A 26,066-nucleotide genomic window follows, 5' to 3' on the forward strand; every position below is an offset into this window, starting at 1 on the left:
AAGAGCAGGCTATCACAAATGACACGCTTCCACTCACTACACAGCCCCTGTGTGTCATGGCTGACCTTTGCTGTGCTTTGCCCTGTCTGAACTGATTAACTTTCCTCAGAGGCAGATACACCACAGCTTACTGTTACTGTCTGAAGTCTGATAACAGCTCCTCTGCTCGGACAATCAAGCCGAGTATGAAGGTGGGTTGCTTTGTTTAATGTTCTCATTTTCAGCTCTGTATCCAAATGTCCTTGAACTTATGAGCTCTTTGAGGGGAAGCAGATAAATCCTATCTACAGATGTGTTAATTGGGCTTTCAGAAGGAAGTCAGCATATCCAAATAGTCTGGGGGCTTGCTGGCGATCCAGACCAAAGCCTCAGGAAATCACATGCGATTCAGGCTGACCTTCATATAACGTGCAGTCTGGGGACTGTTTAAATCTGAGATGAATTAGTTTTGCCTACACATAGCAAAAAAAAATATACCACCACAGTGTTCCTCACTACCCACAGAAATACCCTGGAGCCATTAGATGTGGTGCATAAATTTATTCCAACATATATTAACATATAGTTTATTCATTTTTTCTTTCATTAAAGACACAATACATACAGTATTTACATTTGATTCCACAGCAACACTTGCTGGCAGAAAACAGTTTGATCATCTGATCAGGGTAGACTGGGTTTATGGGAGGCTTCTCCCTAAAGATTTAAAAAAAACTCAATATGACACCTTGTCATTAAACTTGATCATTCCTGTGATAACAGTCCATGAAGCGAAACAGTGCACATATCAGCAACTGAGTATAATGATGCTAATGGTGCTAACAAAGCCATAGCTGCACACATCAGAGCACAACTGTCAGGTTAGGGGCTAAAGGTAAACGTATGATAGGCTCTGTGATTTTGCTGTGTGATGTTTATTTATGATGCAGTAGGTTATGAACATCATGTCATGATACCCCCTGTACAGTTTTGAACAATAAAGAAATTAGCTATATAGACCAAACCCATTTTATACCAGGCTGTAAACATTTTCATTTCTGATGTGACATGGGTCCAAATGGGAATGATCTGGCTTTTGGAGCCAGTCTCAAGTGGACACTTAAGGAACAATTGTTTTCTCACCTCCACATTGGCTTTATTTTCAACAATGGAGGTTACTGCTCGGTCATGTTATGATGAGTCATTTCACGATATGTCTTGTCATGATGCACCGTGTCATGATTCGTATGTCATGAAATCTGGTCCAGCTTGTAGCCCGAGTAGTATTCATGACTCATGTTTGAGTGGGATTTGATTGTTTGCAGAAAAATCCTCTATTTGGAGACCAAAAGAAGAGCCTTGGTCAAAATGAAATTTTAAAATCAGCTATTGTCTGATATCTATGACGCATATAATCAATCTCTCCAAACAGATATATGGGAGAAAACAAAATTACTTTAAATAACATCTTTCAAATCCAAATCAGTTTATGTGTTCCAAGTTGGCAGGGGGATTGTTAACAATCACCAGCACATGGAACAGTGCAGTGGTAGAAATACAGGATGTTGCCTATAAGGGCTGAATTATTGTTTGCGATGGCCGAACAGATTAAGACACGGGGTAATGTAAAGTTGAATTGTGTAAGTATTTTCAGTAAATTAGCTAAATCCTTAATTATCACATATAAGCTAGTTCACCTTTCATGATAATAAAGTGACAGATTATGAAACAGCCAGCGCCCAGTATTAAACATCCTCAGCTTCCACAGCTGGACTTTGTGGACAGAAGAGTATGGATGGAGAGAGAAATGAAAGGGAGCCATCAGCAGCTTTAATTACGGCTGATGAGACTGGATAAAGACTTTGGTCTATTAACTGGCGCAAAAAAAAACCCCACTGAAAACGCTGAGAATAATAAGCTAAGCAACTGTCATGAGGAGCTGTGAGAGACTGGGAGGGAGGGGTGGTGACCGGTTGTTTCATTTGAGCTCAATTAGAAGCCAAAACCAGAAGACCAGCACTGTCACTATAGCGACAGAGCTGATGTGCTGGGAGTGGGGAGTGGGGAGGAGTGGAAAAATAAGGAAAGTGAGGATGGGCACACAGTCAAACAATGACATGGACACACACACACACACACACACACACACACACACACACACACACACACACACACACACACACACACACACACACACACACACACACACACACACACACACACACACACACACCAGACTGACATAACAGCAATGCAATTCATGCTGGAAAAACTGATGGTTATGAGCACGCACTGAAGCGTTCACGCTGATCTCACTGGGAGTTTGCTTTCATAACAAAAAGGATCTGTTTGAAAGCTGAGAATGTGAACTGCTCAGGATCAATCACCAACAGAACAGAACAGCACCGGCTGCCACAAAGGTCGTCCCTCCAGACGATCGACACCTGCGGGCTCCGTTATGTTCTTGTGATACATTGGGATCGTTTCCAAGAAAAGAAGGGAAGATTTTTCTTACAACTACATATTGCAATTGGGAGATAATCTTGCAAATCAAATACTGGAGCACCCTTTGCAAACTAATAGGTGAGGTGTGGACCTGCAAAGCACCCCTTAGTCGCTTTAACTGATTAAATCAAGCCAAAACAGGCTGTAATCACTGGCAACCAGGAAGCACCACAGGGAAATGAGGTTGCTCATGAAACGGTTATTATAAAAGGAAACTGCAGAAATAATTGAAGCCTAATTACCAATTTGTGAGGCAAAAAAACATGGTCCAATTCAAATAAAACCCAAAATAGTAAAAGAAAAAAAAGAAGAGCAGCTGCTACCATTTTATACACTATGATCATATTTCTCTATATTACATTTTGTGATATACTGTACATTTTGTCATATTTTGTTGCTACATACAGTGCATTACCCAGACAGTACCTATAAAACATTAAAACCCCTTCCCCCTTTTGTAGAAAAGTAGTACCGCTACATAGATGAACTACCTGATATTATGATGCACTCCTAGAAATATCAAACTATGTACAATACAGAGTCATAGTTTACCTTAAGAATAGTCCTCCTTTACAAAACTTGTGCTTTAGCATTTGAAACACACACACACACACACACACACACACACACACACACACACACACACACACACACACACACACGTACACACACAATCACACACACACACAACAGGTAGAAAAGAAAACAATAAAAGGACTTTTTTTTCTTCTTCTTGTCCTGCCTTTTTTTCTAGTCAGAAAATGTACAATCTCTGTTTTCTATTGACTGAACACTGGACATGAATCTCATTGGGAGCAGACCAAAAGGTGGCAGATGTGTTGTCCAGCCTTTTAATGGGTTTCCAGTGCTAATAAAACAGGAAGTGATTCACTGAAGTGTCCTGAGGTGATGCCTATCACAGAGAAGTCTAGACACCTACATGAAAATACATCTCGTACAAACTGCTACAGGAAAAAAAACATGTTTTTTGTCTGTTTTGCTCTTTTGTAAGACCCTCTCTTGGGGAGTCTTTGACAAACGTTATGCATTGGAAGTTGGCAGGAAGTCCAAGAAATGGCAGTTGAATATAATTGCGTAGATTTCCTCCAGATCACTCCCCCCCCTCCCCCCCCCACCCACCCACCACCAAACTGAACAGTTTTGGCCTCCCCAGAGGTAATATTCTGAAATAAATAAACCCAAGTAAAGAAAGGTAGAGTGATGGGCGTGAGTCTTTAGTCAGTCTTTATGGAGTTTTGAATGATGGAATAAATAGCACCACCACAGTGTAGAGACAGAACAACACAAGTGTCTGAGAGGAGAGGAGCAACATCAGCAGCAGACTCTTAAACACTGCCAGCAGAGCTCCTCAGCTGAGCAGTCTTTGGTCACAAATCAAAAACTAAACGCCATGTGCCGGTGATAAGCTGTCCAAATGTTTACCGCTGATTGATGATTTGCATTTCCACAGCCCGCAATGTGATCCTGAGCTTCTATTTCATGTTCAAGTACCTCTGCTGCTTCACTGGAGTGTCTGTGCTAGTCATTAACACCTCTTCAGAGCTTGTTATAAACTGTGAAAAGCCGTCCAGCCTCCTCTGCTGACACTGGCGCAGTCACACACAGATTTCGATGGCAGTCGCCATCACCATCTGGCTTTTGTTCTTGTCTCGGCCTGGAGACTGGTGCGGTCCAGACTCTTCTCTGGGAGACAACGGGTCGGAGAGGACACTGCGTTTGAGTGGCGCCGGGCGCAGGCACGACGTCCCTGGAGGGGTTGAGGGCTCGGGGTGTCTGTGGGAGGAACGGGACGTGGTGGAGGTCGAGGAGGAAGTGCAACTGCCGGTGCAAACTCCAGAGGCTGACCTCTCGCCCCTCTTGGCTCTGCAGGACGCTCTTCGCCTGAGCTCGCTGACCAGCTCGTACTTGACAAAGCAGAAGACGTCTTTGACCCCGCAGCGTTTTTCCGGCTCGGCGGTGAGCAGCCTTTGAAACATGCGCAAGGCATCATCAGTGAAGCGGCGCCACTGAGATGGATATGTTCCCACCGGACATCCCGCTTTCTGCCAACGCCGAAACTCTTCATAAAAGGCGTCGGCCGGCAGCGCTGCTTCCCACGGGAAATTTCCTGTCAGCATACAGAAGACCAGCACGCCGAACGCCCACACATCCAGACTGGTAGTCACGAGGAAACCCTCAGCGCGGCTCGCCCGGCACACCTCTGGCGCCGTGTAGGGGATGGTGCCACTAACCCTCTTCACGCGGCAGCCCACTCTCCTCGTCATGCCGAAGTCAGCTAGCTTGATGCGGCGGCACTCACGGTCAAATAGCAGCACGTTCTCCGGTTTGACATCCCGATGCACCAAGTTTTTACTGTGCATGAAGTCCAGGGCCAAGCCCAGCTGCTGCATGCAGCGTTTGACCATTTCCTCTGGAAGACCCACCTGAGAAGAAGAGATAGGAGGGAAGATGAGTGGAAAGAATAATATAAATGATTTTTTTATTAAAGCAGGCCAATTAAATAGTTGTTGGGTGGGGGTTGTTGCTGCTGTATAAACTCAATGATGAAACAGACTGTGGATTATAACGCGGTTTAATCGACCGAGGTCAGACAGTTACAACACAACACAAATTGTTGACAATCACGAACTGACAAAGTTTCTATGTTAACAACTTGCTTATATTCTGCTAGAAGGTACATCCTACAAATTCTTGTCCACTTTGGTACATCTCTATAAGGCGAGAAAGAAGACCTCAGCTTGACTCGTAAATGTCAGACATATACATTTCAGTCTTAGTAAACCTTCTCTTACAACAGACAGTTTGCTCCAAACCAAATATAACTCTGCTGCTATGAGATGTTTTACATAGATATGGTTTCAGCTTCAACCTAAGAGAAGAGTTACTCTTAGATGGTCGACAGATTTAAATGGTTCATTCACAAAGTTACCAAAATGTATGAATTCATGAAAATTTGTACTATCAATAGTGAATGTGTATGGTGTGAGTTTATGGGAGGTTATGCAAGAAAAGAGATGATGATGTTGTATTGATTGTAGAGGTGAAAGTACAGGTTGAAATGTGATATGCTCCACATAGAAAAACTGTGACAAGAGTCCTCATTATGAGTTTCACTGCAACCATTTTTTAATGAGTCTCCAGAAGAATTCTGAAGTCTAGCAACTCCTGCACATCAACAGAAGAACTAAAGCAAAGTGAGAGCTCTGCGCAGAGAGGAAAACCAGGACGAAGACAAGGCTCCAATCCCAGGAGAGCTTGTTAAAAGCACTGTATTTGAACATGGCTGCTGATAGGAGCAGCTTTGGCTGAGTGAGGATGTTGATTGGGTGGAAGGAAGGATGTTAGCCGTACCTGTGGGGGGATGATGTCAAAGAGGTCCCCAGCTGGAGCGTATTCCTGTCCAAACACGTAGCTGTCCTCCGTCTCAAACAGGACGTCCAGGACTTTGATGATGAAAGGGCTGCAGCTAAGTGAGCCTGTTAGACTGTACTCCCGCAGGAAACTTTTGAGCTTTGTCTTGTTCTTGGTGACAAACTTCAAGGCCATTTTGGTGCCTGGGAATATTAGACACAAAGATGTCAAATATAAGGATGGCCAAGTATTATTCAAAACATTTAAAGTGACTTTACCTGATACTCTATGGGCGCGGTCACACTGGCCATCTGTACCGTGCTGTACTCAAGCACGATTGCCCCCCCTGCTGTGCCATTCCCACGCTGGCCGGCACGGCCCGCGGTCATAATGGTCAGGACTAACCGTGCTTAAGCACGATTACCTCTTGTACATAACGTCGTAATACAACATATGCACACTTTATGTTATTATGAAGCGTGCTCAGTTGACAAACAGGCGGATGTCTGCACATCAGAGAAAAACAGAGCATGACAGCTACTTTACTGACTTTGCAGCTATATTTTTATCAGACACAGCAATAAATAAATAAAAAAATTAAATAGACGCGCAGCTGAGTTTGCGTGGACGCCCGCACATCGGAGAACAACACAGAGCATGACAGCTACTTTGTGTCTTATATTGTTTCATGTTAGTCAGATACAGACATGAAATTCTGGATTTCTCCAGAATGAAGGCTGTCAGCGTTGTTTACCCGCGTGCTTGTGCTTGTGCATGAAGTGTACCGTGCTGAAGCACACCTCTCTGAAGTGTGCCAAAGCCAAGGAAGTGTACCGTGCCTGAGCACGATACGGAGCGGTCACACTGGTCAAACGAACTGGACTTTAGGGTTGAAGCGTGCTTGGGCACAGTACGGATGACCAGTGTGACTGCGCCCTAAGGAAGTGAAAAGACTACCCAACTGGGATTTTATACCAGCTGCTACATTCATTCATATACAATCTACAAATGAATGAATCTCACCTCCAATACAAACTTCAAACCAGCTATTCACAACCTTAGCTGCAGAATACAGACACTCAGTATAATAATCTCTGCTGCCCCCTCAGCCTCACTCAATGCTACTTTACAACTGTCAGACCAAGCAAGTTCAATAACTTTGATTTTCTTACAAGAGAGTATTAACATTACACCTAAAAAAATCTCACATATTTTTTAAGACTTTTTTTTAACAGAATAAATGTCTATAGGCTCTGGGCAACAAAAAAAAAAGCCATCAAACTAATCTATCTTAATGTGTTTTCCTCAACTGTGAGGCGTGCTTGCATGAAGTTAATCTCTATTAACAGATTCTGCTTTAGAAGACAGAATAGGGGCTGGAAGAACAAAATGTTTGGTGTCAAAATCAATTAGACTTCTGTGTGGTATCGTCCACTTGAATTTTAGAAGGCTTGACTGTATTCAGTAAAAAAGGCATTGTCAAAAGGCTTCTGCCATGATGCAATCCAAGAACCCCCTCTGCCATCAATTGATGAACATCGAGCTTCTTGTTAATCTCTAAAAACAGACATCTGCTTCTGATTCAGCTGTACTGCCGTAGACGTTGTCTCTCAACTCTAGCCTCTTTCACACAGGCACTGCACTCGTGGTGGTCTGCATGTGTTGATGCAAATAGCCAAATGTTAACTCAACTTTGTGCAGAATTTTTCCTGCCAGCCTCCTAGTAAAATCTTCCCGAGAAATTGGGGTGGAACGATGAGCGAATGCAGCAGGTTATATTCAGGAAACATTTTACCACTAGCAATGTTTTTGTCACGCGACCGGTGTGAAACCAGTGGGATCTTTTCTCATAGTCCACTGCATAGCTCCTACATTGCACCTTTTGTACATTTTGTGTTTTTTATTTTTTATTTTATTATTATTTAAATTTAATATTTGACATTTTTAAATTCTATTTTATATATTGTAATATCTTCTTATACTGTATTATTTAAGTTGTTGTTAGTTCTGCTTTATTTCCTTGTTAATTGTTTAGCACCAATACACCAAGTCAAACTCCTTCTGTGAATGTATTTGGCAATAAACCCGATTCTGATTCTGATCTTTCAGCATGCACTGAAGCTGCTTCACACTCATTTCTGCTTGCTAGTATGTCCTGTTCCACTCTTTCCTTGATATGATATTATGTCCAATACAAAGGCAAAAACTTTCCTCATAGCATCTGACTGTTGCTTCCGTCCACCATCTTGGATATGTTGTTAACATTAAATAGATAATTCTGCAGCATCCTTATTACATCATGACCCGCCTCCTGAGACTCCCTCTGCCCCTCCAACTAGAAACATCTCACGAGGTTCATCTGTGAAAGGGCAACTCAGGAAATGTCAAGGCAGGCTGTCCTGAACTTTTTTTAGACATTTTCAGGAGCGCATGTGAAAAGGACTAACTATTTTCATATCTCAAGATCATCTTCTGTGGGAGTCCCTGAAAGTCGGCTGTCGTTCCTAGAGGCTTTATCTGTGTTAGACAATAGTGGGTGTGATAAGTGATTTCTGGAGTGTCAATTTTGTATGTATTTTGAATCAGACATGATGGTAAGGGTTTTACTTAACAACAGAATTAGAGGATAAAGATCTTTGGCCAACTCACCTTGTGTCCGATGAGCCACCAGGTCCACTTTCCCGTATGTGCCCTTCCCCAGCTCTCTGATGTGCTCATACTGTTTGGCTACATCTGCTGCAGACAGAGAGGTGATGGCCAAGGCTTGCATGTCCTCCACAGGAACTCCTCCGCAGTAGCCCATTTTGGACGTAGGGGAGCCCCCACCGCTACCCACCCGTCCGGGCCCAGATGGAGATAGGGATAGGCTCGCCTTGACGCTGTGCGGCAGACTAAAGGACAAGGAGAGAACAGTCTTTAGAGACAGGTTGGATTTTTTATTCTGCGATGATTATGTTAGGCAGTTTAAATGTGTTTATGACAAAATGCTCCTCAGTATCTCGATGTTTCTTGGCACAAAACCATCTACTCATGTTCATGCAACATTTCCCAGAGGGTGGTTAAATCAGGACGGTTTTAACAGACCCTCATTTCCATACAATCGATTCAGGGAAGGCATCAACAGGGAGAGTGCTTTCAGTAAATGTATTGTACTTCCTGCTGTCCCTGTAGATCACTCTCCCTGTTTTCAGATATGGCCGGTCTCAGACAGCACTTACTGGCAGACAGCTACGGGAAAATCAATGCGAGCAGGTAGAAGGACTAACAAATGGAAACAAATGGAGAGAGCTGACAGCCTTGCGGTGTATACATGGTAAGGTATACCACCTATCACCTGTGACTGCTCTTTTCATGCAAAGATAACAATACAGGTGGCTGGGGGACAAGATAGGGTTTCTTTTAGCCTGGAAACATATTTCTGGTTTGCACAGCAGTTGTTTGAAAGTTTTTGGTGAAATTGCGAAAGCTACAGAATAAAATTGTTGCTGATTTTCACAAGTGCAAAGTTTGAAATAGGTCAAGATGATGCTTGGAGGGGAAAAATAACTGTGATGGAATCAGACACCCTGAATGTGCTAACTGACTAAACTCAGCAAATGTTGATGATTGACTGTGCATCCCTGTAAACGGTGAGTAAAAAGGAAGGAAAGCTAAAAAATTAAAAATGAAATGGACCTTTTCAGTAAATGAAGTGGATCCTACTAATGATCTTAGCTCGTCAACCCCCTCCCAACACAAAACAATTACATTTAATCATCCAATCATGCATCACATGCTCACACATACACACACTAATAGGCATCAAATCAGCACAAACAATTTCACTGATGGCCTTTTTTCATCCATCATTCAAAGACAACAGCTTTGCCGTTTGTCTGTTCTCTCCCTGCAGCCCACTTTCTCACATTGCTTTTTTTTTAACTAGAGCGTCTCAAATCTGTTTGTGTCAACTATTAGGTGCATTTTGGAAGCTAACATTCAGTTGATGAAAACATGGCAAGAAGCTTTTATTGAGATGCTCTAAAAGGTGTTGAGGTTCCTCAGCTATCTTGTGGGAAGAGTGGGATAAATATAGCGATTAGACTGCGAGAAAACAAAAATAGGATGCGACCATTCGCAGCAGCCTTGTGTTCTTGGCTCGTCCCTCTTTATCCAAGAATGAAAAACACTGCTGTGGAAAGAGTGCCTGTAGAAATGTCCTGCTTCTTGAGTTTATCAAAAGTATGATTATATAAGAGACTATGAATATTGTAGCCTACTCATACTAAGCGTGCCCACTGTATAGCCCTCAGCGAGTCAACACAAAGGTTGATTCTTATCTAGAACAGTCTGTAGTCCAAATTTGGTGATTAAACATTAAAAAACAGGACAGATAGACATTTCCTCCCGCCCGCCCTCCCTGCACGCCCCTCAAAAGCCTCCATCACCGAGATCAGAGCAAAGCGAGGGGAGTGCTTGTTTACCGGCTCTCTTTCCACAAGCAGAATGTGCTCCAGCATGGATCTTAATCACATTAGTCAGCGCCCACAAAGACAAAAACACACCCAACCTAAAAGCCCAAGATGCTTTGCTCTCATTTCCTCTGCAGAACTGGATTAAGAGTCCTGAAGCGATGAGTGGTTGGGAGATGGTATCGCTACGTAGCTGTAAATGTGAACCAGAAACTGCAGTTTAGCGCAGTCCGTAGGTGTGCGGACCAAGTTATGTAGTCTGTGGGAGATAATTGTGTTTGTGTGTGTGTGTGTGTGTGTGTGTGTGTGTGTGTGTGTGTGTGTGTGTGTGTGTGTGTGTGTGTGTGTGTGAATGTGTTGAGGGGAGGTCGAGTGTATCAGTCGCTAAGTGACACTCTATCAAAGGCCCTTTGTGTCCCTACATCTGGGAGGGAGCAGCTGTGAGACTCCGCACGACTCAGCATTCATGTTCAACTACAACCACAAGGCTGGCTGATCTCCCATGATGCCCTCTGCTCCTCTGCTGTCCTCTGAGGCGTTTAAAGACAAGGTAACAGCAACAAACCCCACATACGTTTTGATTTAGCTTTAGAAACTACTTATTTTGAGGTTTTTTTGTGCAAACCTTGGTAGCTTTAACTGTAATTATCACATCTTAATTGTGATTAACACAAGTCTAACATTTAAGAGCCATAAATTTCAAATCTGTTAAAAAAAAAAAAAATAAGCATGTTTTTTTCACTCACAAAAGTTGGAGATACAAGGTTTTCTCTCTCAGCAGCAACAATCTGTTTTCCAGCGATTCATTTCCACTCAAAAACAGATTGACAATTCAATCAATCAATCAATCAATCAATCAACTTTTATTTGTATAGCGTCAACTCATAACAAGTGTTATCTCGAGACACTTTACAAAAAGCAGGTAAAAGACCTTACTTATTGTTATGTTACAAAAAGCAGGTAAAAGACCTTACTCATTCTTATGTTACAAAGATCCGGCCTATCCATCATGAGGACTTTAGCAAAGCAGCAAAAGTTACAGTGGTTAGAAAAAACTGTTTTATTAAAAGGCAGAAATCTTCGGCCGGATCCCCGGCTCATGACGAAACAGTCTTCACAGGACTAGACTGCACCGGGCGTGGAAAGGGATAGGGGGAGAGATGGGATAAGATGCAGGAAGAGGGATAGGGAGCAAGGGGGTGGGGGGAGGTAGACCGTCCATCAGCAATCCGGTGGGGAGGGGAGGGGGTGTGGGGGGGTTGTTCTGGCAGGCCGCCAACCCACGATCCGGTGGGGAGGGGGTAGTGGTGGGGTGGGGGTTGTTCTGGCAAGCCGTCAATTGCGCTCCATTTAGGAATTACTCAGAAAGGGCTGAACGCATTTGCAATTTAACCCTCTTTAAAAAAAGCAGGTTGTTCCTGGAGAAAAAAAAAGAAGCTAAGCATATTTTTTTACGGCCCACTACGCAACGTGACGGCCTGGAAAACCTGTTGAAGCGATCCCCAGGTGTCATGATATTAAACTTCACGAGCAAGTGACCTTTTTCGCTTATAAACACTGAGTACAAGATGAGGATACAGATGAATCTCGTCTGGCTTTTTTATTTATTATTTTGTTGTTGACTGTCTCATATGGTAGTATGTTGCTCATTCCATAAGTCTAACACTTCGGTCCAGCTTTAGACGTACGTTTTGCACAGAAATGTATTCTAGAGGAGAGCTATATCTAAATAGTTTTTTATGAATGCCTGTTGCTGCTGTTGGGTTGAAATCTAGGTAATTTACGACATGCAGACTAAACAGTTCTTAACTTTGATTTTACCTTTGACTATTGCTACTGTTTTTATGGTTTTATTGAAATTGTAGCACTTTGAGATTTTCGTTTAAATGTAAAGTGCGTCATAAATAAAATGTATTATTATTATTATCATTATTATTATTATTAAACAAGCCTATGTTTACAGGCTTTGCAGGGGATGAGAATTTTTTCTAAATAATACTAGTTTGTCCACAGAGGAGGCCAAAATGACACAAATCTTCTTTTAGTTCTCATTTCCCAGAAATGGGGTGTGCTAAGTGAAATCCATGCTCCATAAATAGATAAAATGAAATAATTGTGGCAACCCTAAACCTTTTATCGAGCACCGTTGTAAATGCCAAACTGCTTAAACCTTGATTTACTTTGATTTATGAATAAATCTTATTCCTGTACATTCATCAGACATGGCTGTACCTTTTGAAAAGTGCGAGTTAGCCAGTATGCTAGCAAACTTCTAGAGGCTAAAGATAGCGAACATAAGACCTACATGTTAGCATTGCTTGCCTGAACAACACACCCCCACCCCCCCACCCCGTTGCTCCCTATCCCTCTTCCTGCATTTTATCCCATCTCTCCCCCTATCCCTTTCCAAGCCCGGTGCAGTCTAGGCCTGTATATAGAATATATATAGAAATAAGTAAGGTCTTTTACCTGCTTTTTGTAACATAACAATGAGTAAGGTCTTTTACCTGCTTTTTGTAACATAAGATCAACTCTAGCGTTGTCAAAGTGCGTGGGAGGCAGACCTCTCAAATGGACACTTTTTGACTGTACTGTCGTGTGACTCTCATTAAAGACAATAATTGTGTATTCAGTAAGAAGTTGGCTCTTCCAGGGTAAACCATGTGAGTGATACAGGTGTATTTCGGTAAAAGGGGTTAACTTGTGGAATACTTATGCTATGGAATTAAGAATGTGTAGTTCACTTTCCAGATTTACATTTTTGTTTAAAAAATGGTGTTTAACAAATATAAAAGGTCGGTTTGATTATTTTTTGTGAGTGTGACTTCTGTTTTGTTTTTTGTTTGTTTCATTTGTTTTGTTTTGAAAGAAATTCTTGGAACAAATTTTGTTCTGATACGTTTTGTTTTTGTAACCAAACTAGTAGTGTCTTAAATAATGAGATTTGTAACAAGGGTCGGTGTAATAAGATAAAGCTTCAGCCTACACCTTTTCGGTCAAAATGTTTTTGTTTTTTCTTGTGACCGAAATAAATGATTACTACTACTACAGTTGCAATGAACTGTGACACAACATTGATTAGTGCATTAAGAATTTATAGGAGTGAGGTTCCTGAATTAATACAGATACATGTGAGGAAATTAGCTTAATTGAAATCGTGAGATGATTAAAATCTCAACAACAGAATTGATGCTCCACATTCAGCTGTAAAAATATGTATTTTATCGACACCAGGCGAGGTGAGGGAGGTCTCAAGGTCAGCAGCTTTACACACAGTGTTTTCCCTTTTACACCAAGCGTTCCCGCCTCCTCTCCTCTTTGTCTCCTGTCTTGAAAATGTAAACGAGGGACTAATGAAAGGAATAAATAGACAGGAGAGCCTGCCTCGCGTCTCTACCTCTCTCCACTACTAATGGACCAGTCGCTTTGCTCTCTGCTGAAGAGTCATTATGGTTGAAGACTGATCTCTCATGTCCAATTTACTGTCAGAATGCTCAACATGCCTCTCGCCTGTGGGTCAAAGAGAGTGAAATAAGATGTGACTGATGTTGGTTTTTCTCACTGTCACTTCTGAAAATTAAAAAGACCCGTCTGTTTACCCGTCTGTGTGTCCTCCCTCTCCTCTCGTCTTGGTGAGTGCAAACAAATCACTGTGATCCTAAACAATCTATCACTCAATCAGAACTAAAATAGGCTTCTTGGTGACAGCCAGTTGCAGCCAGGACACTCTGTTCCCCATCAGAGATTTTAAAAAAAAACTGAATCACCTTCCTCCAAAAAATCAGAGCCAGTGGGTTGGTGGGTATAGTGCCTCCTCCTTCAACACAAGGCTGGAGAAACTTCCTGCTGTGCCGTGATAGGTGAATCAGCGGCCCAGGCCACGGACACTCCCTTTGACAAATCACCTGCTCTCGGGACCCTGCTGTGACCGAGTGCTGTATAACCCTGACTTTCCTCACTTCTATTCTTGTTTCCATCATCCTCTACTCGCTCTTCTTTGAGTCACACATCACATGGACCAAATTCACACTGTGGCCATTTTCATCAAGATGATGCACTCGGGGTGGGATGTAAAAAATCTGACAAATCATCATCAATTCACTCTGTCCTTATGATCAGCAATGGGAAAGACAACCATTTTAAAAATCTGAAGGGACCGCAGCAGTGTTTCAAGTTAATGCAACATATTTGTGAACGCATTAGCCAATCAACTGTTGATGCTAACATGAACCACTTCCTAGCTAGCATTTCTATTTGATAATGTTTCTGAATTCCTGTTAACTGTTAGCTAATGTAGTGTTGGCTGATTAGCTTGATAACTTGGTAGGCTATGCTAACACGGAAACTTGCCATTAAAGTCGAAAATAGGAAAGGCATAAACTCCAAGCTAACTGAAATGTATCCCTTTCCTGTCGATTCCTGCATGCTATCAAATAGAAATGCTAGCTATGAAGTGGTTGAATGTTAATGCTAGCTATTGTTTTATATTTATGTCTCATATAGGTTGTTTTACTCTTAAATATAACCAAATGACCTTCCAGAGTTTACCATCCAATGTGTTAACTTTTCTGCTCAATTGGGAAGCAAAATCTTGATTTGCAATACAGCGATATTATCTTTTAATAGCATCAGAGGACCTATCCTGAACATGACATCAGACCATTGGGGCAAAATGGTGGTAACACTGCTATCCATTGGATCCTGCTTGGATGACCTAATCCTCGGGAAGGTGTAACCCAAAATAAAAGGGACCCAGAGAATACAAAGATGCAAAGGTCAAGTGAAGAACAAATGGGAACACTGATCCATCTAAATCCTGTAAAAACAAAACCAACAATGAAACATTCTGCTCCATAAAACATCAATATTGTAGTTCAGGATTAAGGCTTTGGGATTAGAAACCAAAGAGCGCCATGTTATCATCACCCTTATTCCGATCATGTACTGTACTTGAAAAAACCCCCCATAATTTAGCGGTAAAACATCACTGGAATAAGCTACCCAGGGAACATAGTGTACTGTACCTAACCCCCACTCTATTACAATCCAGTAGCCTCAAGTTCTAACAGGGGGACTCCATGTGACCATAGAGGGGGGGTTGGGGGAATCCAATGAGAATTGAAGCAATTCCTCCCTTTGTATGCTAAAGACTCCATCCCTTTGATGTCCAATACATGAGGAAATGGGACTCTAATATGGGCTCAGAAACGGGGTCTAAACAAGGAGGTTGCTTAATGATGTAACAGCACTGCTAAGGAGGATTTATGTTCCCATTTTGTCCTCTGCTCCAAGGCAAGCTAGCAGTGTACAGGGATGAAGCTCATAAGCACAATAACCTCTAAACACAATCAGTGCACTAATGTTGATTGCTGAGGGTGTTTTTAACCCCTCCCTCGCTCTACACCCCCCCCCCCCCCCCCCCCCCCTCTCTCTGTCTTAAATTCAAATCCATGTATGCTTTGATTGCATGACAGGGTATTAGCAGTTGTTGCAAAGGCAATGTGGAATATGTGGAATAAAACTAATCTCAGAACAAATTAATTCTGTTCGTATACCAAATATTGATTATCCAAATAATGAAAGAACTCTTACAGATCATCTTTAAAATATGACATTTGGTAACAAGATCCATTAACACATATTGTGCTTAATATACTTGTTAAGCTATGATCACGTACGCCCACACATATATGTTGATTGACAGGTCTGTCATTAGGCAGCTGTTTACTCACTGACATGGTGGAAGGTAAGGATGTAATCTGCACATACTTCATAATTAATCTTGAAAGACAAAGCAAAAAAAATGCCTCTCGTCCTCTATTTGTCATGGAGCAGACAATGCTTTTATCCTTTCTGTTCCCTGGGAAACCATGTTTTTCTAATAACAGCTAATCTAAATCTGACAGTTCTCGTTTTCTATAACTGAACTGATTCATTTTTAAAAGCACTTTTTATGGAATTTGGTCAGACCTTGATGCAAACTGCATTTCTTTGTGTTTTGTTTCTGTGCAGGGGTTGATGGGTTTAGCTGACGTGTGCCAGCTGGTGGACTGGGTCATTGTCTGGATGTAAAAATCAATAAAATTATCAATAATATTACACTTTTCTTCTTACTTATCATATATACTTATACCCACAGGCCATATTTTGCACATGTCTACAAATACTGAGGTTGTTTTGCTTCATTTTAAGGAAAATTAAGTTTCATAATAATTTTTGCAAAGTGGGCTTATGATGAAAATGACATCCTTACATGCACATGTAAGCTCATAAGAGGGGGTTTGATTCCTCATGTTAAAAGTAGATTATTACCTAACAATGCTAAGTGTATTAAATGTCATCAAGTAGGATTTATATGATTACTTGCTGTTGTTGTTTACACGGTACAACAAAATGGCAGTGTTCTGTCTGTATTTTACCGTTTTGGGGACAATAAGAAACACACCATCCAGTGAGACAGCTATTCTGAATTCTGACACTGATTTTTTTAATCACGTTATGAACTTCCCCTTTGAAGTATTACTACAGCCAGAGTCCATTATCAGCCTGAACTTTGTTTTTAGAAGGTTTTTTCATGGGCAGGTCAGCAGCTCGTTTAAATGCATTAGACAGCATTAAGCATGAGATATCACCTGTCTGCTCTGGACAAAGTATAAAAGGACCATTAGAAGCAGAGTGCCCTGGATGCCCTCATATCCATCAAGCTGGATCACAAAAAGTAGAGCGGAAACACACACATATAGGGGCAGGTATCTCGAGTTGTGGGGGTGAAATTAGAAATTAAATCCCAGCATTAAACCTATATAGTTATTCATATCCTAATGCAATTAAAGTGATAGTGCTGTATAATATCTGCTGACATGTATGCTTTATAACACAGCAGGGTTTCCATGACACAAGTTTGATTCATTCATGGATAATATCTGAACAGTTAGTCTAAGTTTAGACATATAGTCAGTGTATCGTTTCATATCAATCAAGCTCACACATGCTTAATACTTCTTTATGCATGAAAAATTAATATGTTTCATCTTTTTCTTTGCAGAACACAGATGATGTAGTCTGGCCTTGTTTCAGGTACCTCAGAGTGCATCAAGGTGTTATTCACTCACCTGCTGGCGACCTGTCTCTCTCCTCCATGGTCCTGCATCCGCTCGGCGCGCAGAGCTGCTGCGCTCTGCTCTGATCTGATCTGATCGGCTGGGAAACTGATGGATGAATGGATCCCTTCGTTGTAGAGGGAATTATCGATCAGTAACAGAAGGTGCGAGGAGAACCGTGCAGGTCTCTTAAAGATACAAAAAAAAAAAAAACAGCTGATAGAGCTTGGATGAGGTCCGTGCGTTGTGCTTTCTTTCCTTCTTCAGAAGATGATTCCAGTCCTGCGTCTGGAGATGCTTTTTCAGTTTGTGACTTACTTCGGAGGCGGATTAAATCAAAGCATCATCTGATGATGGGTGCTTCTGAGATGAGGACACAGGCTGGGATCCCTCCTCTGAGCGCCCACCATCTCAACCTGCCAGGCAGCAGCAGCAGCGTGAGGAGGAGGGTGCAGCGTGTTTATCTTTTGCTCCTCCAGTGGTCCGCATGACCCACTTCGGTACCACACACACACAGACACGGAGGCGAACCCATTCATTCACATCCACGCGAGGGGCTCGGTAAATCTCTACTCTCTGCAGCACGCGTGGACTAATCAGCGCGTCTCCAAAAAAAATATATTTCTCAAAACTCAGCGTACTGCGCGCTGACAAGTCCGTCTGTGTGTTTCGTCGGTCGGTCCAGCGGGACTCGGGGGGTGAGTGAGGGGAGAGGAGGGGGGGATTTGGTCTCAGATGTTGCTCCTGTGCTGGTCCTACCAGTCAGCTCCCTCATTGTTCACCGTCTCCACCCTCTGGAAAACTAAAACGCGCACATGTCCCGGGTCCTAGCGCCTGTACCGTCTCTTCCAAACAACCACACAACAACCTCCGTGATTTTCTCTGTCAAAACTTTTGATTCATGCTTTGAAGGAACAAGCTGCTGCACTCTTGCATAATTCAACAGCTTATGGCCTCGAGTCCTTCACGCGCCGACTTTGCCAACTGTCCTTATTAGGTAACAGCGAGGCAAGACTTTCGATTAATTTCCGGCCCTGGCATCTCCCCCCTTTACTGTACATGTTTAACGACAGGCCTCGTGCCAGACGTGGGTGCCAACAAGAGCAGATTGGACTGAGAAAACAGCGTCGACATAACAGGGGGACCTTAAACGCATCATCACCTAAGACCCCTGAATCATTTGATGAAGTGATAAGTGTGTGTTTGGAAAGATGAAATCCCTGGAAGATGATTTAATGAATAGAGATGCTCTTCAAGTGTTACTGTGTTGATTTCTCCCATATTTAACAACAAATTATTTGTATAGTTCTATTATACCTCACTGTTAACCCATCACTCATTTACTAAACACATCCCTGCTCAAGCCCCCTTATTTTTTTGCATTAAAGAGCCTGTCTATGTGCTGCCTTATATTAATTTGGGGGTATAGTGGTAGAGTCAGCCATCTCTCAATCTTAGAGGTTCGGTCCCCATGCAGCTCCTGCAGCCACATGTCAAAGTGTCATTGGGTATGACACTGAACCCCGAATTGGGAATTTGTATGAATGGATTAGTTAAAACGGATGAACATAAGTCCATAGCAGCCTCTTCAATCAGTGTGTGAATGTGATGTGACCTGCCACATCAAAGGTGCTTTGAGTAGTCAGAAGACTAGAAAAGTCCATTTAACATTTATCTGTGTTGTATTTTATTTTTTATGCTGCTTGTGTTTATGTTTATTATCACGATAAAGCTGAAACTTCCCTTGGTTTTGTTCTTTTTTTATATTGTTGTCTTTAAATCACTTTGGTACAGACTTTAAAGTCAGAACTACAGGTACCTGTAGGACCAACTCAGGTGGATAGTCACTGTGCAGGACCGTGCAGGACTGACTGGAGCATACTGGAGTGGGAAACAGCAGCAAAAACTGTGGCATGCTTTGTCACTGCTGTGTGCACAGTCATAGTTTAATGATACTGTATTTTTGTTTTTTGAGTTGCAAGATGGTGTACCACCCAGGTGAAACTTTTGTGTAAACTACTATGGAATTGCTTAAACGAGTAGCCAACTTACTCTTTTCACCACATTTACATTCAGTTCTTTAGTTGAATGTTGATGAAGCCCCTTATTCCATATAGATAAAAAGAGAGGTTTAAAAAAACAGTATTTTGACAATGTTACAAAGCATTTTATTATCATTCGGATAATTATTTGGATTATCATATTGGACACAAATGTAAGAAAGATATTAGTCCGCTGGCATTAATATTGAAGGAAGTGTGTGGACAATTATGAAATGCAAAATGAATAACATTCAGTCCTGCACAGTGACTATCCACCGGCGTTGGTCCTTACAGGTACCCGTAATTCTGACTTTAAAGTCAGAATTCTGAGAATAAAGTCAGAATTCTGAGAATAAAGTCAGAACTCTATTTTTTTTGTGTGGCCCTAATCCTCTTCCATACTTTGGTAAATAATAATTGTAGTTTTTTATGCTGAATGACTTGGCTTGTATTGGACTGATGTTAGCTGCATCTCAATCACCTCTCTGAAACATCCAGGTGTCTAAGAGTTAAGCCAAACAGGCAGATAGGAAAATACTTTCCCCTGGTTTAACACAAATAGGGTTGTGATTAATCATAGTGAAGGTCGAGTGCTGCAGGCTGACAGCAGAGCGCACAAGGGGTCAAACACACACACACACACACACACACACACACACACACACACACACACACACACACACACACACACACACACACACCTCTGAGCTGCGAACAAATAGAGCAGGTCTGCATCCAATGCTCCTCCTCCTCCTCTCTCTGTGTTCAGACACCATGTTCACGTCCTAGTTTTTACTTTTTATGTGTCACCTAAAGTTTTCGGAGCTCGTTGAAAGGGGGAGGTGGCCTTGTTTTCACACTGTTCTCAAATTCATCTTCATGCAGAGTTTACTTTGTTACTTTGTGTCCTGGATGTGCTTCAAACTTCAGTAGAGGGTATTTACATAGGACCCCACGCGGAGGGGGGTCTAAAGTTTGTGCATACATAAGTATGTGCATAAGTAGACTACAATAACATTTTACGTGTTTTTCAGCTTGTTTTTTTAAGGATCAGTTTGTTATGGACTAAGTTCTATAAATAAAGGTCCCTCAACTCTGTTTCCATGGCACCAACTATATACCTTCATGGACAGCTATAAAAACATGCTCATTTTAAGATTTCATCTTAAAGAAAAGGAGAGAGAGCGTTGAAGTCCTCGGCCATGCCCACGTCTGTAAATTAAGACTGAGTACATTAACGGTGTTTTCTTTAAAAACGTTCTTTGAAAACCATCAACTGATTGTCTTTGTAATCTTGATCTTCTCAAAAATGTTGTAGGCAACTGTGTGCAGAAAATACAACAATGATTACACAACATTTGCATTAAACAGCAGATATTTCATTGAGCATGTTTGGTAATATTTAGGCAAAGAAAATATTGGTTAATCTTGAATAACAAAGCCATCTGCAGTTGTACAAAAAGTCTACCTGACTCTCCACAGCAAGTCCTCTCTGTAACCAAGTCTCTTTTCTGCTTTAACCAACAACAGATCTTCAGCAGCTCGTGCTATAGCACTCATTTTGTTTGTGCTTTGCTTTACTAAACACCAAAGCCTGCTTCATATATGTTTTATATGTTTGATTGTCCCAATAGCAGGGCTACTTTTCCCAAATATCCACCGGGTTTTTGCTCCCTCCGGTTGGTTAGCAATGGATGACGTCATCAACATGCGCGTAACCTTGTGCTTCAGCTGTGTTGTCAGGTCTGCTCTGTAAACTAAACTATAGACTGTAGTCATTCAGGTTGAAACATTAGTTTGAATGTTACACTCGGTCACCGGGATTATTCTGGAACAATGAGCAGATATATTTTACCAGTTTCTGTTTTCGGAACAGTGTTGGGAAGCGCTGTTCTCCTGAAGTGAGTGACATAACGTCAGTTTGTATCTTTAAACCTGAATGTACTGATACACAATATGCAGTTTAAGTTAAGACTTATGTTTGATGAAATATATTAAATACCTTTAAAAGACTTGATATGTCTGCTGTGTCTAGCTAATAGAATGAATTTGTATGATGAAACCTGTGACAGTCACAGAGGTGTTCAGAATAGTGTTTGTAGCAGTATGACTTAAAGTCCTGTTTTTAGATATGTTTTAAAATGTATCACAACGTTTTTTATTTAATAAACTTTATAGGTGTTAATGACATTGTTAACTTCTTCAGTTGCTAAGGTGAATGTGCTATTGGAAACAATTCTTAATTTGTCCATGTGTTATTATTATCAAACTTATGATAGAATATGAGTCAGTGTGATTCTATACCATGCTCTTTATTTGTCCCCTATAGAGAAATGAGGGAGATCAAATAGTTCTATACGACTGAATGAGCCACAACAGACTGTGTTGATATTCTTCTTGAATCCTCATTTTCCTCCTGTGGCTCTTTAACCACAGATTTAACACATTCATGAATTGTGATATGTGAGATACAAACACTGAACTACAAAATCACCTTCTTGATGATAATGTGGTCAGCATGTTATAGTAGAAGTTCATATGTAAACAATGTTCATGGTTAATTGATTTAAAGGTGCGTGGCAGGAATAGTTGCTTTGTTTATAGTATTTACAGATTGATAGAGTTAGGGTTCATATTTACACTCATTGAATAAGTAAAGTGATTGAATACTTACATGGATCAGTTTGATGCATAACATGTAGTTACTGAGTGGAAAACTACATCATTAGCACCAGTAATTGAATCTAGGGAGCAGAGGAATTTGGACTTAATTGAACTTATAAATAAAATAAATAAACAGACAAGCAGAGAGTGCAAACACACAGTCTCTCTCTCTCTCTCTCTCTCTCTCTTTCTCTATTTTTTTTGTACAACTTTGGAACATGTTGGATTGCTCTACATCTGTTTTTTGTTTTGTTAAACTTATTGAGTAATCCTGTGGATTCTTTGACGTTGAGTATGGATGAGGGAGTTGTTAGAGCTAAGGCTTCGGTAGAAACTTACATGAAGGTCTGAAAACTAGGTCTGACTCCCTCTTGATTCAGCATTGAATAGCACCCTCTTTAAAGCCCCTACACGACCATAGTCAATACCACAAAAAATGTCAACATTTTAGTGGATGGACCTCTTCTTAGGAAGAACTAGATAAACTGTTGAAGCCCAACTCTGCATATTTTTTTTCTCAGTCCACTGCACAGCTCCTACATTGCATCTTTTGTACATTTTGTTTTTTTTATATTTTATATTTTACATTTTTTTATTATATTTTATATATTGTAATATCTTCTTATACTGTATTATTTAAGTTGTTGTTAGTTCTGCTTTATTTCCTTGTTAATTGTTTAGCACCAATACACCAAGTCAAATTCCTTGTGTGTTTAAATGTACTTGGCAATAAACCCTGATTCTGATTCTGATTCTGATTCAAATGAATTCAACTTTAATTACATAAAAACACAAAGACTGGATATTTTGCTCTTGTTACCTGCTAAGTCCATTTAGCTTTGAGCAGATGAATGCTTTTACTTTTTACTCTCTAACATACAGCTCAGCATCCTCCTAAAGATATGCTCCTAGGAGATTAATTGATGTTTGAAGTTTAGTAGACCTGTTCTGTCATGCACATGAGCCTGACAGACTACAGGTAGAAAAGACATCAGATGTAACAGACACATCTGAGTGTTTGTTTATGAGTCTGATATCAAAGATGTAAATAACCTCGTTCTGATGCTTCTTATAGGAACCATGTTACTGGAGGCCGTTGTCCTAGTAAAGCTACCATTACTGGGAAGACTGTTGTTATAACCGGAGCAAACACAGGCATCGGGAAAGCAACCGCCCGAGAACTGGCACAGAGAGGTGTGAAAGATTTATGATGTCCCTCTGATTTGGTGTAAAAGAAAAAAATATAAACGCCTCCAACTGTTATTCTGCTCTACAAAGCGAACTCCTTTTCTCCCTTCTTACATCGTCAGGGGGGCGGATCATTATGGGATGTCGGGACATGGAAAAGTGTGAAGCAGCTGCGAAGGAAATTCGAGGGAAGACGCTGAATCCTCACGTTTACGCGTGTCAGCTCGACCTGGCGTCCATGAAGTCCATACGAGAGTTTGCAGAAAGAATCAAACAAAGTGAGAGGGTCTTTCAAGTTTTATTCTTAATTAAAAAAAATAATTAAGCACACAGTATAACTGTTTTTTTTTGTTTTCTTTATTGTCTTGTAGAAGAGAAGCATGTGGATGTTCTGATAAACAACGCAGGGGTCATGAGATGTCCAGCAGGGAAGACAGAAGATGGCTTTGACATGCAGTTTGGAGTGAACCACTTAGGTAACAAAAAAAAAGAATACACCTTTCTGTAAACTCTCTCTGTGTGAAAATGTTTTAATGTGAGAATAAACTCACGCTGAACTCCATCACTACTACCTGGCTCTTTCTGTTTTTCTCCAGGCCACTTCTTGTTGACAAACCTCCTGTTGGATAAGTTGAAAGAGTCCGCCCCCAGCAGAGTGATCAACCTGGCCTCGCTCGCCCACATTGTTGGAAAGATGGACTTCGAGGACTTGAACTGGGAGAAGAAGAAGTTTGATACCAAGCAGGCGTACTGTCAGAGCAAGCTTGCCAATGTTCTGTTCACCAGGGAGCTCGCCAGGCGATTACAAGGCAAGTCTTCTGGCCGCTGAATATGTGGGCATGTGTGGGAGGGAGTCCGCCCTATGTTCTTGTTTGTAATTGGCCATTGGGTATGTATTTTTTGAACAATTGTGTGTGTGTGTGTGTGTGTGTGTGTGTGTGTGTGTGTGTGTGTGTGTGTGTGTGTGTGTGTGTGTGTGTGTGTGTGTGTGTGTGTGTGTGTGTGTGTGTGTGTGTGTGTGTGTGTGTGTGTGTGTGTGTGTGTGTGTGTGTGTGTGTGTGTGTGTGTGTGTGTGTGTGTGTGTGTGTGTGTGTGTGTGTGTGTGTGTGTGTGTGTGTGTGTGTGTGTGTGTGTGTGTGTGTGTGTGTGTGTGTGTGTGTGTGTGTGTGTGTGTGTGTGTGTGTGTGTGTGTGTGTGTGTGTGTGTGTGTGTGTGTGTGTGTGTGTGTGTGTGTGTGTGTGTGTGTGTGTGTGTGTGTGTGTGTGCGCGCGACAGGCACAGGAGTCACAGTAAACGCTGTCCACCCAGGCGTTGTTGCCACGGAGCTGGGGAGGCACACAGGTCTGCACCAATCACAGTTCTCCAGCTCCGTGCTCAGTGAGTATCCAAAACAGTTGTTCTGAATTTAGAGAAATCAATAAATGATTACCTAATGCACAGGCTAATATTAGCTTATGCTAAAATTGAATATTCCATTCTTATGTGCTTGTTCTGTTTGAATGAGCAGAAGCTGCAGCTGAGCTTTCCAATAAGTACAAGAAGAGTCTAAAGTTCTCCAATGATACATTTTTCAACTTTCTTATTCTGCCTTTTGCTTTAAAGTTTTCAGATCCTTTATGAAGGTTAAAGAACCAAAATTAAATGCTGAAAATATTCTTTCAGACACTTTGGAAATGGTATTGTACTTTTATTTTTTTGCAAAATGTCATTATCAAAAGTTCTCAATGAAGACAGATTTCTCCTGTGTGGCTTTCATACTATCACACAGCACGTTGTTATTGTTAGGTTTATATAATGATGCACAAAGAGGAGGCAGAATTCTCCTTTTGAAGTGGGTGAGGTGATATTTCTTAACTATTTCATTTACTGTTGAGTGGTTTCATCCATAACAATATTTTTTTATCTACTGAATTAAACAGTGCATATTTTCCTCTGAATCGTTGTGAATTGAAAGAACAAAGTAGAATGCAATTGATGAACTTAGGAAAAATAAAGTTTCACATTGCAACACTGGATGTGTTTCAAAGACTTTAACTTCTTCTTGTTGTTCAACCAACACAGCAGCGTGTTATACTTCAGTTTGAGTTGAAAATCACAGTCTTTGTCACACGTTTTTCCCTGCAAAGGCATAATGTTCTTAATTAACCAAAACATCCTTTAGAAAAAACATGTGAATACTATTTATAGCTATATTAAAGTTAGATTATGTTTCAAATCAATCCTCTGAAACGTGAAATCAAAGTTTTATACTTCAGTCAACTGTGCTGAAACAGCTTCTCAGAAATCATTCCTGTTTTTTTTCATTTTTATTTTGCAATGATTTTTTTTAATGGCATGCACTCATGGGTAATAAAAATCCTGCACTGCGGAGACAGCTCAGCTGTTTGTAATTGAGATCATCCAAAGTCAATGAAGGAGATAATAAAAATCTCCAACATGTGTCAGAAGTTGTTAAAAACAAATGTATTTGATGCTCCTCAGTGGAGGTGTGTCATTTTATTATTAACTAAACTAAACAAAACAACATGAAAACAGAAATAATCTGGATCAGTAGTTTACACATGGGCATAGAAAAATGCTTTTATTCTGATACCAGCTAATCTGTTTCTTCGCTAACCCCCCTCCAGGCCCCTTTTTCTCCCTGTTGGTGAAGAACCCAGAGCTGGGGGCTCAGCCCAGTGTCTACCTCGCCGTGTCTGAGGAAATGGAGGGGGTGACGGGGGGGTACTATGATGTAATGACAGAGAAGGAGCCGGCGCCCCAGG

The 26,066-nt window shown here is 41.2% G+C and overlaps 2 protein-coding genes across 3 annotated transcripts in view; one reads left to right on the forward strand and one right to left on the reverse strand.

The window, feature by feature from the left end:
• Window positions 1–525: 525 nt before the first annotated feature.
• sbk1 (SH3 domain binding kinase 1) lies at window positions 526–18,243 on the reverse strand. Its single transcript, XM_061028283.1, has 4 exons — window positions 17,420–18,243; window positions 8,506–8,747; window positions 5,857–6,059; window positions 526–4,928 (listed from the first exon to the last, which is right to left on the reverse strand). Exons 1-4 carry the CDS (start codon window positions 17,455–17,457, stop codon window positions 4,101–4,103), a joined length of 1,311 nt encoding a protein of 436 aa, XP_060884266.1. The 5' UTR covers window positions 17,458–18,243; the 3' UTR covers window positions 526–4,100.
• LOC132955433 (retinol dehydrogenase 13-like) overlaps window positions 10,724–26,066 on the forward strand; it is a 16,283-nt gene continuing 940 nt past the window's right edge. Inside the window, exons 1-7 of one of the 2 annotated variants that reach the window (XM_061028285.1) lie at window positions 10,724–10,857; window positions 23,189–23,307; window positions 23,424–23,579; window positions 23,673–23,777; window positions 23,898–24,110; window positions 24,577–24,678; window positions 25,929–26,066. The exon at window positions 25,929–26,066 is cut by the window's right edge and continues 940 nt beyond it. In XM_061028285.1, the coding sequence (XP_060884268.1) occupies window positions 23,438–23,579; window positions 23,673–23,777; window positions 23,898–24,110; window positions 24,577–24,678; window positions 25,929–26,066 (700 nt within the window). In that variant the 5' untranslated portion in view covers window positions 10,724–10,857; window positions 23,189–23,307; window positions 23,424–23,437. Of the gene's footprint in view, window positions 10,858–21,156; window positions 21,351–23,188; window positions 23,308–23,423; window positions 23,580–23,672; window positions 23,778–23,897; window positions 24,111–24,576; window positions 24,679–25,928 lie in introns of those variants that run through there. The other variant, XM_061028284.1, reaches the window with a different exon arrangement.

This window comes from Labrus mixtus, chromosome 21 (genome assembly GCF_963584025.1).
Source record: "Labrus mixtus chromosome 21, fLabMix1.1, whole genome shotgun sequence".
In the NCBI taxonomy this organism is placed as follows: domain Eukaryota; kingdom Metazoa; phylum Chordata; class Actinopteri; order Labriformes; family Labridae; genus Labrus; species Labrus mixtus.